We start from the raw sequence: 20,864 nt of genomic DNA on the forward strand, positions 1-20,864 counted from the left end.
GCACTCCCTAGGCACACGCTTGTTTCGTTAAAACTATCGCTCGTTAAATGGTGCATGAAAGGGGATTTTTTCGTTAAAAGATTGATGTGTTGAGTTATTTCGTTAAGGTGGTGCTGTCAGCGAGAAAAAAGTAGAAAATGTTATTGTTTTATTTTCGTTGTCGTTGTTAAGCGTAACGCAGTGCAAAATCGGGACGAGAACGGTCACAAAATTATGCTATAAAACGTTGTTTAGAAACCCTACAGTGTGTGAGAGTGAAAATGAATTTGTAAGTAATGCGGTGCGGACGGTAGTGTGGTTGGAAGGTGCACGCGGCCGTGCCTTTGGCATGGTGGAGTGGGGTAACACGGCGGGTGGTGGTTAGACTTACGGAATGGACCAAAAAGGAGTCAATTCTAGCGCTAAAATACCTTTACAGTCGAATGCATAATGGTGATGCCGCACGTGATAACTTACGAACCAACTTCCTCTTTTTAGCTTTATCCCAAATGAAGTGAAACGCGAAGGTATCTACCTTCAGCATCAGCTTGGCCCGCCGCTAATCCATCAGCAGCACCACCAACTGCCACAGCAGTCCCAGCATCAGCTGCTCGGCTTTCCGCATCCCGGCATGATCGTTAATTTGAAAAAGGAAGAATTTGATCCGCTGGAAGGCCAGGCGCATAACCAACAGCACGTACTGCAATTACAGCAACAGGCCCAGATGGTAGGACTGCAACAACATCTCTCTGCTCAGATGCAGTCCCAGCTTGCACAGCAACATCAGCAACAGCAACAACAACAATCGCAACAGCAACAGCAGCAACAGCAGCAGCAACAACAGTCACAGCAGCAGCAGGCACCACCAGCACCACCATCGCAAACCCAACAATCGCAGCAGCAGCAACAACAAACACCTCAGGCACAAACCTCAACGGTTACTACCGCCTCGACGACAACGACGACAACAACCACCACTACCGGTACGGGTAAAAAGAAAAAGAAAGGCAAAGCGAACCGGAACATTGTCATCCCGCAGCTACCGGAAGGGTTCATCGTGAAGGTGAAGGAAGAGTACACGGAGAACTACGTGCGCACCGTGACGAAAATCCCCGAAGTATGGTGGAACCAGGTCTGTTTGTGGCTCGTGTTGGTCTTGTTGTTAAGCTCCATTCTTTCCCGTCTCGTTGGCATACGGTTACTTTATTGCAGGAACAGTTCATCCGCACGGTGAAGTCGCCGGGTAAGAAGGAGCGCAAATATCACGACTACAACGCGGTCAGCGAACACCAGTGCGATGTGTGCGGGAAGTATTTCAAGGATAAGTACAAGCTGAACTACCACGTGCGCATCCACGTGCCGGAACTGTCGCACCGGTGCGACGTTTGCGGCAAGGTGTTTGCGCACCAGTCGACGCTGCATAATCACAAGCGTATCCACACAGGTAAGGGATGGGGTGGACGGGATGGTTTGGGCGGATGTTTCGACGAGGGAGGTTTCGTACCGTGTACGATTTCTGCAATTATTTATTTTAATTTAAAGATATAACAACTTTATAAATAATTTTACAATTGAAATAATGCAGCTCAATGCGCTAATGCGCTCAAATTTAACGTTTTGTCATGTTTGTTTTGCCAAACGAATGTTTCGGAGCTACCATATAGAAGAAAAAAGTTGAACGAATAGCTTAAGCTGTTGGTAGACACCTAACGTATGCATTAAAGAAATGGACTAATTTCAGTCATATTTCATACCTAGTACAGAATTCAGAATAGTTTCATCTTTTGTAATTGTTCTATTGTGCATTGACAGATATGTGACAAACGTTATCAGTTGATTTGTAACAGTCAGTTAGTCAGTAACTGTCACGAAAACAGTTAGGCAACTGCTCAGGAAGATTTCTTTTTAACGGCACTTATTCTTCTCCGGACATAGCCGATCTGGCATCAATCATATTTTTTCCCATCTGAAGAAACGACTCCTCCCTGAAGGTGCGACTCCCAAACAGAAGTCCTGTGCGGTCAACCTGACTACCGACGTCACGGTAAAGCTTTATAGAATTCTGTGATGAAGATCGAAGGCAAAGTGATCTCGTTGGAATTTGGTAGCAATTGACCAAACAGTGACGAAGTTCCGAGGCACGATACTAGTCGCATCTGAGTAAGTCTAGACCGGTCGTAACTGAGCAGTAGGCTATCTTCCAGAAGGAGCAAATGAATGTTTCGATAAAAAACTGCTTTTCAATTGGTTAAGGATAAAGATTTACCAACGATCGGCCATGGCACCAAAGTGCGCTTAGTTGCGAAGTTCAGAACTATTTAGGGCAAATATCGACTACGACAAACCTAATTGCAATCGATTATCTTTAATAGTATTATTAGTCCATTTTCCCAAGCATACGTTATCTACATCTATTCGTTGTGGTGATTAAGACGCATTGAGAGAACACTAAACTATGAACGATGAATTACAACAAATGGTAACAATGTCACGTAATACAATTGATTCCATTAGCACATCAGCACTGTTCCTCTTGCGTGGAGGTAGAATTTATAATGCTGTCATGAATGAAGATCGCCCCTTCCCTGGAATTGAATTACACTTTCATTTATGTTCTACCAACCCCCTTGTGTGTGTGTGTCCTAGGTGAGCGTGCGTTCAAATGTTTAACTTGCGGCAAGGCGTTCGTACAATCGTCGGCCCTGTCAAACCACACGAAGATACACACCGGCGAGCGGCCGCACGAGTGCCTGATCTGTGGCATTAGCTTCATCCAGAAGATCAACCTTATCTACCACATACGCATACACAACGGCGAGCGTCCGTACCGGTGCAACATCTGCCAGAAGTCGTTCATCCAGCAGAGCCATATAAAGAACCACATGAAGGTGCACAAGAAGGACAATCCGCTCGATTGCAGCATGTGCGGCAAGAACTACAGCGATCTCAACGAGCTGACCGAACACTACTCGTCGCATCATACGGCCGAGCTGACCTACCGGTGCCAGGCCTGTGGCAAATCATTCGCCCAGGCGAACCATTTGAAAATCCACAAGAAGAATTTCTGCAACAGCAAATCGAACTAAACGCTTATCGTTTGCTTCCATCCTGATGCCTGTTTTTTTTTTCTTTGTTCCTCGATTTCTGTTCCTTCCAAACTTCTCCACTATTGCGTTACTCTTACGTTTTGTCGCATTTTTGTGTGCTGTTCACACATTAAAGAAGTCACCCATTCTTCCCTAAGTAGACACGATTTTGCAGTCAGTAGAGTTTCCGTGTCTGCAATTAGATAAACGGATCGAGCTAGTTCGAATAGAAAGAGTGGACGAGAGAAAGCACGTGGATGTTAATATGCGCAATGTGGAATGTTATTTCGTCTTCTGCTTTACAATTTACATGATACGTCGTTTATGTTTTAGTTACTAGCACAAAGTTCAAAGTATCGTTACAAACGCAAAACAGAAGCGAATAAACCAATAGATGCCAGAGATGTTATCATCGTAAACCATTTCGATCCCGCTACAAACGGAACCCCGGAACTACTAAGGCGAGATATACAAATTTCTGTTCCGATTAGTTCGGTCTCCATCCCTGTCTCTACAATAATCGCAAGCGAAATGTAAATTTATTGTAACCCCGTACGTTGTAACTGCTGCCACTACTTCCCCACACTTCACTTAATCCCTTTCCCCCCATCCCCAGTGTGCTCGTCGTAATCACCATCTTGTAATTTCAAAATTAATGCTTCAAAATTGATCGATAATTAACATAGCTGCGCGCGCTTGTCGGTTCCACCTTATCATCCCCCCCCCAAAAAAAGCGCTTCCGCTGATAAATTTCGTTCCGGCGGAAGTGTTTAACAAAAAGTATAAAATATCTTATACACATCCACAGTAGAGGTAGAGCGTCCCTTTTCTGGTAAGCCATTAGTAGTGGAACAGGCAGCGCCATTTCACGAACGAATGGCATATATATAGATTAATTAACATGAACTGGCAAGGTAAAAACAATCGGAACGGCACAGCAGCAGCAGCAGTAGTAGTGGTACAGCAATAAAGCGCATTCAGAAAGGAAATATTGATTAATAAAATCAAAAACAAATGTAGAGAGCTGTATGTGAAACTATAGGTGTGCTGTTGGGATGTAATTTATCTGTTCTAGTATCCGAATATCGGTTAGCAGGTGCATTGGGTTCAATATCTTGCGCCAAATACCAGCACCGACCGACGGACTGGTGGTGTTGGACGCCCACTGGTTATACTACAATCTCAGTAAAACTTCTGCACGAAAAACAGCTAGTTGAAGCTATATAAACCTTATACTATATGAGTTCAATACCCTGTAAGTCGTGGGATACTCCCTATCGCTCACTATCGTGCAATGAATTCGATTCCCCAGGCTTCGTTGGACAGAACATGTGATTAGAATGATACGTGTTGACCGGAAGAGCCAGTTCGTAAAGGCCACATGGTTGTTGAAGACGGAAATAGAGAAGGAGTGATAGCCTTGACTCCAGAATCAACCAGAAAGTGTTCAAAAGACTCCAACAGTAGAGCTACAAATGAGTTGTAGTACCATTAGCAAGGTAAAACATGTTCGGATGCATTGAGATTGTCTGTGTATTGGATATGCATCTCATGTATGTGTTTTATTAAATCAACAGATCAACCATTGACCATTGTTTGATCATAACGGGATGAGAATAGCGCTTATGGAAGTGATCTTTATCGTGAGCTGTGATGATTACAGTTCGTCAGTGCGAATGGTAGTGCTGGAAGTAACGGATGCCATTAAAATCACCAGACGTTTCTCATCAATGCTGCCACACCACCGACCGCAATCAATACTAGTGTCGAGACCAGGCTGGAAGGGCTAGCGCCGGAAATTGGATAACGCTCGAACTTACGCGCCCAGATCGCGAACGTGTAGAGATCCGAATGGGGATTGTTCAGTTTGTAGGTCACAATGTTATGGGGTGTCCTGTAAGAAGCGATCACAGTTAGGTATTTCTCAAGAAACCGGTATCAAACAGTTGCTTACGGATCGCCCACGCTTGGAACGACGACATATTCCGTTTCCGACACGTCGAATGGTACGATACTGGTGTCGACGTTGTTCGGCAATACAAACGTGTCCGAGTTGTCCGCAAATTTAGCCACTATCGTGATTGCATTGAACGTGACCGCTTCATCGTAGGCTTCGTTCGCACCGAACCTTTGCGAGCAGTCGCTATAGTTGGTGGAAGAGCAGGCGAATATGGCACACGTCGTAATGTGGCCATCGGCAAACCCATCAAACGTACGACCTGCATCATACGCAGCTAGCTTGTAGCGATAGTACCTCTGCAAAAGGGAAGCAAGCAGGGTGAAATAAAAAAACGGCATTGAAACCCATTCTTAATCACCGCATTCGGTTGATAACACAAAAAGTGATTGATACCGTGTTTTGTAGATTCGGTTTCACGCTATAGTTGATGGTAAAGTTGCAGCAATGGCTTTGATAACAAACGCGCTCCTCTAGCTGCGCGTTCGACGTCATCGGAAGATCCTTCGTAGTATATTTATCGATCTGGTCCCGTTTGAGCACCAGTTTCGCCATCTGGGCCGGTGTACCTTTCGGTTCCGGTTTCTTGTTGATGGCCGCATTGGGGAAATTCATTTTCGGGACCTGAGTAACGTACAGTTTACTGCAAAGCGAACGAAAATATTGTTAAAATGGTCCCGTTCTCCGTCACCCTGCAATGGTACAAAGCGAAGCCATACGTTTGTGGTTCGTGATTCATGACGGTCGTGATCGCACCACGCCGACCGGCATAAACACCCGTACCGGTACTGCCAACGCCGGGGAAACTCGCACCAGCCGCCAGCAGATTCACATTGTTCGAAAATGCCCATCCTTGCTGTATCTGGGACGCCGTTAGGAAGGGCAGCTCCGAGAACCACATCGTCGGGAAGATGAAATCCGTAATGCCCAACCGCACCAGTTCGAGGGCGGGTTCGTTGAACATCAGGTCGAAGCAGATAAAGTGCCCAAACCGTACGCCAAAATCCGTGTCGAAGTTCGCCATCTCCGGATAGGTGGTCGTGTTTATGCCAGCCTCACCGAACAGATTAAACTTACGGTAGCGCGACACGACCACACCCTCCCGGTCGAAGGCAACGTTCGTGTTGAAGTGATACAACCCATCCGGACTGCAGGGCCGCGTATCGGACTGCTCCGGACAATGCGCCTTCTCGGTCAGATTAATCACGATGTACTTCTTGCGGTTACGGGCCGCACAGGAGATGTCACGTACAACCCGCTCGTACTGCAGGTTGTTGCACGGTGCGATATAATCCCGCGGATGCGGTACAAAGGACGCAGTTCCGTAGCCGTTAAGTGTACCCTCGGGAAATACGATCACATCGGTAACGTTTGCTTCGCCCGAATCGATAATGGTGAGATACTGCGCCAGTCGATTGGCAGTGCTGGCTTCAGCCGTTTCGCCCGACACTGGGGCGGAACTGAACTCTACCACACCGGCCCAGTAGTGTGGATCTCCTGGTGTGGAGGCCTGCAATGCGATCAAAGCGAACGTGTGAGGCGCCATTCGCAGATGGTGATCGTAAACGCTTACCTGCTGTTTGCTCGGTGCCACATAAAGCAGCAGCAGCAAAACGCAAAACCGAACCGGTGGTTTGTGCATGGCGAGTGTATCTGCTTAAAATGCTCGTTACGCTAACGACCTTCGGTAGTTGCGCGTCGAACCTGAACTGACGACAGTTGGCTGTCATCGGAATCGGTCTCCTATCCGCCAATACCGGCGGAGATACGGCGCGATAACTCCAGCTAGTGGCAGCTGTTAGCGCCATTGCATGCAACGCTGTTGATAGCACAAGTACACTCAGTGCATATCATTCTGGTGTGTAAGTGTAAGCGGCAAGCGACGTGAATTAACAGTAACGAACAAATAAAAGCATACAGTCGCAAGGCACCATAAGTAAAAAGCAATAATCTGTTGACCATGTCACGTGTTTGCTGCAAAACTTGACGGTTTTTTAAGATTTTCAAAGGAATTTTGGAGAACAAAAAAGGGTACTGTAAGAAAAAAAGATTAATTGTTGCTTAAAGTCACCCACATAGTCATAACTACAATGTATTGCAAGTGGACTTTGGTCCGAACCGTCTTTGCCGTCTTATCTCGCACTGATGAAATTGTCATACGATGGAAGAAAATTGTCAGGCTGATCACGTTTCAACCAGATGCTGTTAGCTATACCGATTCATATGCAAAAATATCACTTCCGCATATCATCTACATGATACTTAATTACGTTTGCTCGTTTGGACAATGGTTAAGGATTAAAAAAAATTACATACTTGTTGACAACACCGCTCTTTCGGTGGTGTATGTTTATCAACCGACACTGCCAAATACTGCAATCCATTGTTATCATTGCTTTGGCCGATGGCTTTTGTACAGGTTGTTGTGCAGGCTTACAGAAAATCTTGCGTTTGATAATAAAATCCCGTATCTTACACCTGATAACAGCCTGTGTTTACAGTATGTTTGTCATCAATTGTTCGTAACAACCGCAACCGCGATATATTTCACAACAATCGATTTACAAACTCTATACAATGTTTTGGGGTGATGACTTAGTGCCTTAGTGCACGGTTCACGAGATGCTCTTATCACCGGTCTGTTGTGAGTCATTGCCCCTGTGACGTTGTGTTGCGTTAGCATTAAAATCTACGTTATCTCGTGTACTCAAACAAATAGTTCAAGTTTATAAAGGGAAGAGATTAATTTGTTCTGTTTGTAATAATGCTTTGATCCTGAGCGTTGCCGCTATAATAGGTTGAAACCGTTATGGCGCATGGGGTTTGTATGGAAACACGCGTGAGAATTATATTGCATGCATGCAGGGGCAAGTGGACAAATGAGTAGATGATTTAACCGTCATTAGGAAGGTGGCTTATGTCTGGAAAGGCTGGACCTTCGGTTAAGCTAACACTGCAGGTGCCGGTAGATGATTAAAAACTATGCCACATTATTCGCTGGACGGATCTTTAAGTAATAAAAATTTAGTATTAAAAAAAGTTAGCCATTGTTTTTGAAAAATTTTCACATGTTTCGATTTGGAAATGGTATCAAATTGAAAAAAAAATGTCTAAATATTATAAAACAAATTCTAGAAAGTCCATTCTTTTTAATTAATTACATTCAGATGTGTGCCTCTCAGCTTCTGGCGTAATCTTGCGAATAAAAATGGGGTCGTATCGAACAAAGTTCTTAAAAAAAAGACCCAATAAGAATATATATCAAGGAGAAAAGTTTTATATTGACGCCGGAGGTGAATTGTTAACCGTGGGTTTTCGCTGATTCTCTGTTTCTCTGCCTCACCCTGTATATGAGCAGCTATTATATATTATATATTTTAGGAAAAATATCTTTATTGGCCTATTCTTTATATAAAAGACGAATAGGTAAAGGAAGAGTTAAACAGTAAAAACAGCAAGTTCGACCATCAATCGCAAGCTTTCGATGTGGCGAATTGATCACATGGCTTCGATGGTAGATTGCGATCGGGAAATTTATGCATCATTAAGTGTATTAGAATCAAGGTAATGGGTGTAAATGGTTGCAAACGTACCCATCATTTACCATTTAAGCCAGTTAACCAGCAGCAAGGGAGAGCGAGCCAATTTCTTCAACAAGCAAACAATCAATAAAGAAAGTGGCTGTGTGTGAGGCTTTTGGAAGGACCACGTCAAACAATTCGCGTCTTTCGGATGTCAACAGTTGCTTAAAAACAGTTTGCCCAGTTCAGTTCAGAAAATTGCACCATCACGATTGTACAATTATGTTACAGTAGAACAAAAAAGACGAATATTTTGATCGAATTCTTCCGTTACCAGCATTATTCCTGAACCTTCGGCATAAATACGCTTATGGCTAGTCTTCATTTGTTTTTTTTTTGTTAAACTTTCAATTCTCATTTTTCCACCACCACACATCATGCGTGCACTTGTTGCCCGACGGCGGAACGTGTCCACTCGGACGCACTCGAAGGCCGTTTCGCCGTGGTCCACCAAGCTGCCTTTTCTTGACATTGACATTGCCCTACCCACCGCAGCGCAAGTGGTGGTCGATGTTGTTGCTGTTCTTCGGGGTGTTTAATGTTGTCTCCTGCTTATGTTGTTGTTGTGTCGGTTTCATTCGATTCTGTGGCATTCGTGCTAATGCTCAAACATCGCGCCCGATCTATTAAATCGCTTAGGAAGCGAATGCTCCAACGGTGGTGTCACGGTTACGGTCTAGGATCGCTGCAAAGACTGAAGCGCGTTCTGATGGCGGAAAAACCAAAACTTCCAAAAATGGTTTCTTCACCTGACCCAACCCGAAGGTATGCGTGTGCCGTGTGTCGGGGTAGTAAATGGTAGTCGTCTCCACCCCGTAACGTACAGTCGGGCTGCACCCTCTAGTTTAAGATGGATTAGGCTGTGAACTTGTTTACCAAACAGCACAGTTTCGATTTCAGCTTCACCACACGGAACACACATCAAGCTCCGATGGTGCCTCTCTTCTTGAATCGTTCCGTTTTGTAACGTTCTTCTGGGAATGGAAGTTTTATGGTTGTTCTTACGTGTGCCAAAATATTACTTCAACGCACATAAAGAGACGCTCAACTACATTCTAAAAGGGAGGTTGCAATTTATTAATCGTAGAATAATTACGCTTGAAATTATTATGTGGCTATTTTTGCTATTCGCCATTTTAAAGCAGCAAACTCAGAAAAAGGTTCAATTAGTATTAAACAACTTGCACGGCAAAAGCTCATCTAGCGGAAAGGAACTAGAACTACAAAAAAAAAAAACATCTGGCAGCTGGTTCACACCCAACAACTCAGTCTCACGAACCTAGATTGAACCTTTTGTCATGCAGCCGGGTGTTGCCACAGCCTGACAGCATTCTTGACGTCGATCACGAAATCAACAAAGCAAGAAGCGAGGTATTCGGAGCGATAGATTAATAGTGCATTCGAATAAGAAAAAAAAAACAACTGCCACTATTACACGCGAGCAGATAACTAAAAAAAAAAAACAAAAACGGCACAATAAACTCCACAGTTCCGTGTGGAAATCGCGAAATGCCCCGCGGTAAAATGAGCTAAAGCTACATTAGCGCACTAAGTTGGGTGACTTTGCCGACATCGCAGTAGACCGGTTGGATGGTATTGGGATGGGGTTGAGTTTTATTTTTCTTAACAATACTTCCCCTTCTCTTTTTTTTGAAGTTTTATAATTGTTACACTTTACAATGTCTGCAATGGCAGTGGAAAACCCCTTAATAAGCTTTGGCGCAACGTTTGAATATGCATCAGCAACGGGGTCGGGGGAGTGAAAGCACAAACACACCAAAATTATTCAAATTCACTTAACGAACGGCGAGGCCCCGTTGAAAGGAAACCGATCTTTGGCTTCTAATTTATCCTTTTGAAAAATCTCGTATCGTGCGGTGTGTGGGTTTTTTCCGTAAATTTTCCCAATTTTCACTCTGTTCGGTGTGTTGCGCGTGGAGCACATAAATCAGAACCGTGTTACTTTTACTCCCTCATTTGGTCGATATAAAACAGCACCAAATTACCGCACGATCGCAATGGTTTGATAAACCGGACCCCGCATACCACGACACACTGACGACGCTGAATGATTTCGCTACAAAAGCTAAGATTAATTGGGATCGGTTCACCGGGTGCTGCTGCATTATTTAGCGTGATTCTGTATTAAGCACGCGCTCATGAAATGGAAATAATGTGTTGGGTTTTTTGTTTTTCGCACCACTGCCACACTGTTTGGCCGGCCCCCTGCGTAAATGTGCGCGATGTTAAAGGTTTGTGCTGTGCGTAATCCCTTGTTTGCGGTTCTGTTCATTTACCATTTTACATGCGTAATAATTGTGTCTTTAATTTCCGCTATTGACTATTAGTCAGAGTTATGAAGGTAGTGCGGAACAGGGAGCTTTATGTAAAGTTTCTTGTTTTTTGTTTGTTTTTACTTTCATGGTTGATTTTTTAAACCAAAACACAATAGCATTGATGCCATTCAGTTCTATTTTACTAACGAAAGTGATTATTTATGACTAGTTAATTACCTTTATTTGGTCGATTAAACCTTTTTCAATTTGCTACAGTGCTTAACATAACTATAAGCGCACTAGTGATTACAGGAGGCTTGATCTTAGTGAATCATGAAGATTCATGAATCCTCTGAGATTGATTAACCCTGAAGCTTCATAAATACACGACGATTCGTCTGTTAATGAATTGTAGAGGGTACGTGAATCTTTTCAATTCGTAAATCTTTTTAACTAAGCGAGTGGATCAAATCTCACTACTATCGTGGTATTATCGAAAGTAAAGAAAATTAAAAATATTAATTTTAGTACGGTAATGACTGTAAAGACTCTTTGCCAGTTCCAATTGGGCTGAAGTGACTAGTGAGAAGAGAGAATATTAAAAATAAATTATGTAAAATACGAAAACACGTCTCATTAGTAAAGAAACAACCCTAAATATATACAGCTCCCCCAAATATAATATCAATAGCGAAAAAGTTTTGAAATTCTCTGAGACAAATTTTAATCAATATGAATTTATTTAATACGACCTATAAAAAATATTTTGAAACTGGTTTTTTCATTAATTTTAATTTCATTTTCATTTTCATAATTTTAAATTTTTTGATTAATAAAAACCTTCTTATAGTTCATTTATTTATGTAGAGAACTACATTACTAAACATTACTATCATAATGCAAATGAAACAGTTGTCTTAAAAATGATAGATAAGTAATAAAAAAAAAATTAAGTTTAAAATGTTAAACCAAGACCGGGGAGTTCATTCGGACTCAAGCATCGACGATCGATATTATAAGTCAAGGATCGAACCATATCTCCACAGGCAAAATGGAACAAGTATACTTATTTCTTCTTCGTCGCAATTTCAGATGAATTATTGTAGTAATTCGAGGCGGCCTTCGGTTGAGTTATCGGATAGAAAGATCGTGATGTGTTGTCTCATTCCGTTACCGACTGTATTCTTTGGTCTGCAGTTGTCTATGTCTAGCTGTTAGTGTCGGACGAATTTGATTAAAAATCGCGACACTGAATGAATCTTTAGATTAAAAGAATAAATCTGAATCTCTATTATGAAGAATCATGACTCTGCAGATTCTTGCATCGTCAATGATTCATTAATTGCTGGTTGTTTGAGGAATCTTTAAGGATTCGTGATTCTTTGAGAATCCTTAGAGACTGAAGAATCTTTTGAGAGTCGACTACTGATTTGAATGACAGCAAAGCTAAGGTTTATATTGTTGACTCTTAAATTAATATCAAAAAGATTCATTGATAATAATAGCAGTACACGCATTAAACATTCTCCATTTCTATTTAAAAAAAAACCATTTAACCTTTTTTTAAAACCTTTTTGGTTCAAATGGGTATTATTTTCTATTTTTGTTTTCTTTCTTCGGTGTACACCACCGGGCGCTAGTAAATCTCGTTTGCCTTTTAATTGTACAGACACGTTTGCTTTCAAAGGGCTTGTGCAAAGTTGCTTCTTGCGCAGAACACTGCACTAATGGTTGGACAATTTTCTTTTGGACACCCAAAAAACAACAACCGCCCAACACAGATGGTCCTCCGCTTGGTCAGAATAATTACGGGTACCGTTTGCAAGGGGTTGCAGGGCGCCACACACATACACACACACACACACACACACACACACACACACACGTGTGGATAATGGTGTCCAAAAATTGCCGGCATGGTACGCGTGTAAAAGCGGGCCAAAGAACGATGGTAGCAATTTTGTGTGACACCATTTCGAGAGCACCGCAACGCCGGTGTGCGTGAAGGTGTCACGGGGTGCTCAAGTGACCACACACTCCTCAAGTGTTGTGCGCAGAAGCTTATGCAACCGGTAACCTGTGCGACCCAAAGGGTGAGTGCGTCGTTTGGGGCCGAATTAATCGCGCACTTCATCGCCGTTCTCGGCTGGTCTCGGGTGTGCTCCGCTCGAATCTGGTCGAGCCACCATCGCGAAAGAAAGACGCTGATTTATTAGGTGCAGCGGTAAACAATGTTTCATTGAAACGGCAAACCCGCGCACGGTGCGGTATTAGCCGGCCGTACACGTACTAAGCCGGATCCAATCATGTTATCCGGGCGGTGCGCGAGTAACCGGTCCGTTACGATGCTGGCCACAAGAAAGCGGCGACGCATTAATCGGAGCACACACACACATGAGAGCGATTTGAAGATTCGGAAGCGTCCATTAATTCAACCCCAACCACACGGTGATGATAAATAAATCATTTTTCGCTTTCAATCCGCGAATTTCGGTTCCTGACCGGCAAGTACCGGCTGTGGTTTTGTGTTCGTTTACTAGCCGACCCGCCTTTACACGCGTGCGGTACACGGCGTAATCAAGCAATTAGTTAATGTTGAGTATAATATTCTCCTTTCGATGCGCATTTAAAGATGATCAGGAATGATGATCGGGGAAGAGGAGCACCGGACGGAGTTGGCCCCGAACCGAACCAGCAGCAACATGGGGTCGCGCATAGTTCGCATAGATGGATTATTGATTCAAGACAATGGCTTTCCATTTGCTGGTAGGCAGTACTCCGGTTAAATGATGAAAATAGCTGCCGGCTATCATTTAGGCACTGTTTTGACTCAAACCATTGCCATCCGAGTGGTTTATAAATAAGCGTTATCGTGACGTGTCGTTGATCGTTTCGCAGACCGTGTGGGCAACATTTTGGCAGTTTTAATTTAGTCGCTTTTTTAAGGTTGCCTTTTTTTCGGGTGCATAACTGTTAAATAATTAGCTATGTTTCATGGAGTTTGTTTGCTGTTTTATAACCTTTGTGTGCATGAATTAGCAATAAACAAACACCTTTTAGCATAAACGATTGCTGGAAGCAATGCACAATCTTGATGTTTGTGAACACAAATTTAAACTATTTAAGGCGGGGGTTAAGGATGCTGAACTAATTAACAAGTAAGTTAGTTGACAGACACTAAAGGTCGACTCTGTAGTTGTATTTTGCTGGAGTTTCTTTTTGATTTAATGTCTTCTAGGGTCTTAGGAAGGGGTCTGTGTCATAGAGAGGCTTGTTAGAATTATAAGTGTCACGGCGGCTATGACGTCTCTGCTAGTTCTGACGAGATTTAATTTACAATTTTGGGTGAGCGATCTACGATATTTGGATGATTCAATATCCTCAGAAAGTCGGGACTAAGTGGGGATTGTCTTGAGGATTTTTATTGAGTGAGTTAGACTGCAAGATTGCATGCAAGAGACAACCGCTCCGCGATCTTGGCCTACTGCAGGTGTCCCCTAAACCGCTCACGGTCTAGCGCCTTCGACTGCCAATCCATTATCCCGGTGTCATTCTCATGACGTGACCAGCCCACCGGAGTCTGGCGAGTCTAATCCGCTGTACGACAGTAAGTAAGCCGTACAGCTCATAGAGCTCGTCATAGAGCGGCTCCTCCAATGTCCTTCCACACATACGAGTCCAAAAATCCTTCTGAGCATCTTCCTCTCGAACGCGTTGTCCCAGCTTCGTTCGCCGCGACAGGTGTTTTGAGTGGAGAAGTTTCCTTAGACTGTAGAAAGACCGGTTAGCTCCAACCCGAGGTTTTCTGCCGCCGGCTCAATCCTTTGGTAAGCATCCGCTACGTAGGAGAGCCGTAAACCAATGAGGTCTATGTCATCAGCGTATGGCAGGTTCCGGATTGACTTATAGAAGATGATCCCCGAAATTTCCACCTGCGAGTCGCGGATGGCCCTCTCTAGCGCTAGGTGGAAGAGTAGACAAGCTAACCCATCTCCTTGGCGCAGACCCTTGGTGCTAAGCTAAGGGCCCTGAGAGTTTTTCATCCATCATTACCTGGCTTGTGACGTTGGTCATTGTCATTTGTACTAGTCTAGTAAGTATTGCCTGGATTCCAAAATTGCATTAAGTATCATAAATAGCCAATTTGTAACTGCTATCTAATGAATGCAATTGATTTCTGATTTCAACTCAAACGAAGAAGGCTCCAAGTAACTTAATGCGACACCGAGAATTCAGAAGTAATTGAATCTTTTGTAATAAATCTTTGGAGTAGTATCATTTGAGGAGACTCGGCTGTATCTCATTCTTTTGATATATTCGAAAACATACACTAAAAAATGTAAAGAATACCAAGGGTTCGGTTTAAGTTGAAGAACTGGAGTTAGAACAGTACGCTACAAGTCTCATGGAGGTGATCACTTCTCTCTGATCTCTGATCTCTATTAATCTCTTGACTCGGTCGGTGACTGCAGCTGTGATCTTTTTGTCGCAATATGGCACAGACCAAAAGGATACTTTGGATATAATAATCATTTCATGTACCAGATAGGGTTTTATGATTGGATAATGTTGTGGTTTTATTTGCACATAAAACGATTATCCGGAAATCTCGTGAAAGATAAATGCTATCTTGGTCATATTAAATGAACTTGAAAAATACATTTTCGAATAAACTTTATCGAAATACTTCTCCGTTGGCACGTTCTAACAGAAAAAGGAATTACGCAAACTACTCAATACTAATTATTCGTCAGTAGTGTCTTTGGTATGATCATTAAACAAAAAAGACTAGCGAACAGAAGTAAGAGAAATAATTCAATAAAAAAGTTTAATGAAGGGTTAATTCATGTGAGAAACAACAATATCGACAATAGATTGCGTTTGAAACGTGTTATGATTTCTGTATGATGAATTTGATTGGTACGATATTATTAATGACTATTTTATTGTTGCGTAAATCACGTGTAGCGCGTTCCAGATCATTAGTCACGATCAATTAAAATATGTCGGGATGGCAGGTGCGAATAAGAAATGCTTTTTTTTAAATAGAGTTTGGTGTCATTCAGCCATCCATAGCCTGCTGCCAGTTCGTTGACAAACTCACTCAAGAATAGCGTTTAAAATGCTTGAGAAATAATCAGTCAACGATCGAAACCATGCGGTAACCTTCCACCGTGGACTGCAGATGTTGGTGCGTTTAGCGTTGACACACGTTCAAGATCATTAGAGCCCAGCGGTCAAACTGCTTCCCAAAAAAAACGTGCCAGTGATTGAAGTTCAAGTTTGGTGCGTCAACGTAGCTGTCAACGGTTGCACACACCCCAAAAAACACGAAATCGGTCGATCAGTCGCTCGGAAGCCACCAACAGATAGTTGCATGATCGCTACGGAACACCGCACTAGCTAACCGATGAATGATGATGATTGATAAAGCAAAATAAAAAATGAAGCCAAACTAGAAAGACCTTGCCTTTCGAGCGTCGCCTTCCTAGCTTGGGAAACCGGGGGGACACCAACAACCGCGCACCAAAGTTCTGAAACAATTTCTATCTAGAGATTCGTGCATCTACCGCCCATCCCAACACGATCCGTAGATTAATGAGTCGTAAACGAGGATAGATCACTTCAACGACAACCAGCATCCGGACGTTCACTTGATCTTAAACCACTGACCAAATGTAGATAAGCCACCTGCACCGGTTCGCAGTGGGAATTGTTCACCAGAAGCTCGGACCGCTCGCACATCGTGAGCAGTTCCGCAAAAATCGCCTTGTCGTAAAAAGGCAGGTGGATCTATTCTAGCATCTGGCGGTTGCTGATGTTTGCTTCCAGATTTCAGGGTTACTTAAGCGATAAAAGCAAGGTGTACTATAAAACTTGTTAGATTCGTGGGTCCAATTTTGCACCCGGGGTAAGATATCTGGTACGTCACCATAAGATTGCGTATGGCTGCGACCTTGATTGACCGGTCTTGAAGTTAGCCAATCGCTTACCGGTGCCGGTGCATAAGATGCCAACAGCCTCGATGCATCTCGTTAGACTAGTGACCACGATTTAAGCTGTGAAACGATAAAAATCCACCCGGGTGTCTTAACCTCGTACCGCTGGCGTTGTAGTAGGATGCCGGTCACATAGATTGACCTCTAAAAGTAAACTGTATCACCGCAAGAACGGGGGAAAACAGGCCTGTGTGTAGAATGTGTGCTTAACGCTTTTTGAATAAATGTCCGGGTGGTTTAGCGTGCCGTTATGGATGATCGTGATTTATGGGGCAGTAAAAAGTATGTCTGGCGTTTTTCGAACCATTCCCATGCAATTTGTTTGAGAATGTTGCGTTGTGACTGTGCGTCTCGTTTATTGTATTGTTTTCAGATGGATTAGAGGGTACGTCTTAATACAGCTTGTGGTAGAGCTTAAATTGAGCTACATTTTTTCATATCACCATACCACATGCACACGAGACTAGTGAGGGGCAAGTTCCGAAAAAAAGGAACGGAACGGAACTGGGTTTTTTCGAAAAAGGAACGGGAACTTTGGCAGGTTCGTTCTTTCGCCAGGTTCTTTTTTTGTCAGATTCGTTCGTCTAGCAGGTTCGTTCCTTTGACAGGTTCGCTCCTTTGACAGGTTCATTCCTTCTTCGATGAAACGATTTCATTGGAAAACGCTGATAAGGAAATTGTATTGAAAACCTCTTGAAACTTGAGGGTGAATCTAATAGTTTCTCTCCCATAGCTATATCGAAAAGAGGAAAGGAGAGAACAGGTAACAACGAAATTGGAGCAAAAGACAAAGGCTATACCATTACCTTATGCTGAGTGTAGTGCGCCGTTCAATCCCCCAACACGTATGAGTAAACTGGGAACAGAGGTTAGTTTCTGTGGACGTATCGAAATTTCATTGACTCGCGTGTATCAAAGTGGGGGGTCTTTATCACAGACAGCGTGTCTTCAGCAAGCAGGTGACATAGATTGAGAAATGAGTACAGGAAGTCTCCGAAGTACAATGCTATAGAGCAGCAGTCTTCAAACTTTGCAGCCTGCGGGCCGCATTGGTTAAAATTATGGTATCGTGGGGACCACTTACACATTACAGGGTTTTACATTAGATAGGATATGGCGAATTCAACTTACCGAATCACACAAACAAATAAGATAGACACGAAGATAGATATTCTAAAACAACATAGTTTACTGAATCGCTAAAACTGGATATGGAATCGCGTGCATAATTTAGTGAATGCCAAATCTGTTTTGCCCGTTTGCCACGTACAAGCGGATTCAAGAATTGAACCACAAAATGAAGCTGGAAATTAATCACAAATATTAATCATCATTAAACATAATTTTTAATTCGATATTTTGCACATCCTTCGTTTAAAATTTCGTACATTAATTTTGAACATTGAGCATTAAGCGTTTAATATCTCAACTCTTGAATCCGGCAAGTACGTAAACAGCCCTGCCGGATTTGACATTCACTAAATTATGCCCCCGAAGCTTTAAACCCCTGATATAGAGGATCGTTGATATATTTATATAAATTTATTACAATTTTCTTATTCACATCTGTGCAGGGTTTTCCATAAGCGACATTTCGTGTTTGATTGAACTGTTTCTTGTAAACAAATGGAGTCACGACTATTCCAGAGACTTAATGACGCTAAACTGAAAAGGGCATTATTGCCTAGAATTCTTGTTATAATTATGTACACTAGATCGGTCCGACAACCCTTATATCTTCTGTAGCTTCACATCTATGTTAAATAATTAAATTAATCAATTAGCAGCAACACATCCAACTGGTGATACGCATCATTACTACACTGTTTAGCATACCTCTTACCTACGATCAGCCAACTGGCTGGCTCTACGCGCACATAACGCCTACAAAACGCCATTCCATGTTGCCCACCCTCCTCACAAGATCATTTACATTGTGATCCCACCATCGACGCACGGTAGAGGCGTAAGAGTCTCGTGACACGGCCGACTGCTTCCGAGTTGGCTGACCCGCGAGAGTTCGCCATAGTGCGGGTACTTACATCTCCAAAAACTAACCCCTCGATGGTCATCCACAGCCACAGCCGGAGATTATATGACTTTACACGTGCGCTTAGCCCCCCCTGTTTTCCCGGAGGTGAATGTTGCAACTTTCATGCGTCGTGAGTGATAAATGAGTTGCTAGCGGGCTTAACGTTTCTGTTTTTGGGGAGTGCAACCGCGCAGCTCATTTCTCAAACACGCAAAACACTTGATGGATTGCCATTCTATGTCCGGCGTTAGGATTTTTTTTTGGTTGTTAATTTTCTAGTTGGAAGGTAAAATGTTTTCACGACCAGCGACAAGGAGTCGACTTGTCTGACGGCGGTTTCTTCATATAGCTAAGAACGGAATAGGAGTAATGGCCGACCGTAACAAGGTTGGTTTTAGTTGCTATTTGCAGATGGTGGTACGGAATAACCAACAGAAAGAAGACAAAAAAAGGTTTCGGAGCTTGAAAATTGGTATGGTGCAATGTTCTCGGGCAAGATGCTGACAAAAGACGTTCGGGCAATTATTAGCAGTAGCAGGAACTAATTTCAGTTCACACTCAGAAGGGGAGCTGAGTAGCTGAATGTTGTGTACTTTTTACGGTAACTATTTTATATACTGTACAAATGGTTCGATACAACAAACAAGTGATATCCACCGTATTCGGTTGTGTTCCCTTCGATGCTTTAAAAAAACACCACACATACGACGCGATCGCATAATAACGCATTAAAAGCAACGCTCACACCAATTTCAAACGGTTGTTATGAGACAATTTGCGCAATGTGCTTAGGCAAACAACAGCTCGGGTTGCATACCGGCACCGGCTCCGGCGCAGCTGACGGAACTGTTTTGCGGGCTTCCGTTCCGTTCCGCGACCCTTTGCCAATTGGCCGGTGTGCGCTTGTATGTGCGCCACAGCACCACTCAATCATGCGCGCCATGATTGGTAGGTTCATCTTCCTTCACTTGCTGCAAAGTTCCGCCGTATGGTTACAGCAAAAGTCAGGTGTCACGGTGCACCGTTGTGCGGAGTCTGGCCGCGATACTAACCAGCCGACGCAGGTGTGAACAAACAAAACCATACCGTCTGGTACGCAACTTTCCCCCCAGGGCAATGGTCAAACGGTATGACTTTATGAGACGAGACCACTTCAATGCGATAGCACCGGTATGGTGGCAACCTCTTGCCTACCCTTTATTTTCTCGTGGTGGAATTTTCGGTGATCGGTTTTTTGGACATTCGGTAGCAATTCTCGCTGGTTCGCAACACCGTATGTGTGCTGATTACGTGGGTGGATGAGGGGGGCGAAGGCGAGGAGTACAAAAAGTTTTTGAGCCGCCAATTAATTGAAGGCCATTGTGGTGGTTTATTGGTGGTCGCGTTACGGTTGCGGTTGGACATGTTTCGCACATCGAAATCCACACTCTCCAATTTCTCCATCAGCTGATCCACCGCCAAGACGATAAAGATAATGCGCACCACTGTTGGCAAAATGTGTGGAGCTGCAATTGAGACGTTGCTATAAACTTATTTTTATAGCATTTCTTATCATTTCTACCGTCGTCGAATATTGATTAATGAAATTGTTATTGTGCTGGTGGGGGATTTTTTTTAAAGAAATGTAACAGAAAGAAAAATGTTTGTGCTTCAACAATGTTACAGTGACTGCGTTATTTGTGTGATTCGTTTTATAGCTTCCTGTTTGGAAGACATTTTCACCTGATCATGCAAACCTCACATTATCGTCAATGGCAAAAAAGTTATCAATGACTTGATGACCTGAATGTATATGCCAAAGGAGACATTAAGATGTCAAACTGTTCACAAGATTTGTTTTATACTGAAGATGAACACTGATTGATTTTGATGGCTTGCGGTCATACACAATTCTGTTCGCTTTTTGCTTTTTCTTACAAGTCTTGTCGGCCATGCTCAGTGGTCATAAAGTGAC

At 43.1% G+C, this 20,864-nt stretch overlaps 2 protein-coding genes across 2 annotated transcripts; one reads left to right on the forward strand and one right to left on the reverse strand.

The window, feature by feature from the left end:
* The first annotated feature begins 260 nt into the window (after nt 1-260).
* LOC128719376 (adult enhancer factor 1-like) lies at nt 261-3,065 on the forward strand. Its single transcript, XM_053813000.1, has 4 exons — nt 261-268; nt 478-1,111; nt 1,192-1,423; nt 2,626-3,065. The coding sequence occupies exons 1-4, from the start codon at nt 261-263 to the stop codon at nt 3,063-3,065; spliced, it is 1,314 nt and encodes a 437-aa protein (XP_053668975.1).
* Nucleotides 3,066-4,775: 1,710 nt separating this feature from the next.
* LOC128719441 (vanin-like protein 1) lies at nt 4,776-6,664 on the reverse strand. Its single transcript, XM_053813065.1, has 5 exons — nt 6,596-6,664; nt 5,742-6,532; nt 5,419-5,665; nt 5,020-5,321; nt 4,776-4,959 (listed from the first exon to the last, which is right to left on the reverse strand). Exons 1-5 carry the CDS (start codon nt 6,662-6,664, stop codon nt 4,776-4,778), a joined length of 1,593 nt encoding a protein of 530 aa, XP_053669040.1.
* Nucleotides 6,665-20,864: the final 14,200 nt, after the last annotated feature.

Source organism: Anopheles marshallii, chromosome 2 (genome assembly GCF_943734725.1).
Source record: "Anopheles marshallii chromosome 2, idAnoMarsDA_429_01, whole genome shotgun sequence".
Classification (NCBI taxonomy): domain Eukaryota; kingdom Metazoa; phylum Arthropoda; class Insecta; order Diptera; family Culicidae; genus Anopheles; species Anopheles marshallii.

Excerpts from the sequence above, each read along its gene's own strand:
- LOC128719376 (XM_053813000.1), top strand. Across the intron at positions 1,112-1,191 it reads CCGAAGTATGGTGGAACCAG|GAACAGTTCATCCGCACGGT; the intron begins GTCTGTTTGTGG and ends ACTTTATTGCAG. Across the intron at positions 1,424-2,625 it reads TCACAAGCGTATCCACACAG|GTGAGCGTGCGTTCAAATGT; the intron begins GTAAGGGATGGG and ends TGTGTGTCCTAG.
- LOC128719441 (XM_053813065.1), bottom strand. The coding sequence starts at position 6,664 with ATGCACAAACCACCGGTTCGGTTTTGCGTTTTGCTGCTGCTGCTTTAT. Across the intron at positions 5,666-5,741 it reads ATGAATCACGAACCACAAAC|TAAACTGTACGTTACTCAGG; the intron begins GTATGGCTTCGC and ends TTCGCTTTGCAG. Across the intron at positions 5,322-5,418 it reads AACCGAATCTACAAAACACG|AGGTACTATCGCTACAAGCT; the intron begins GTATCAATCACT and ends TCCCTTTTGCAG.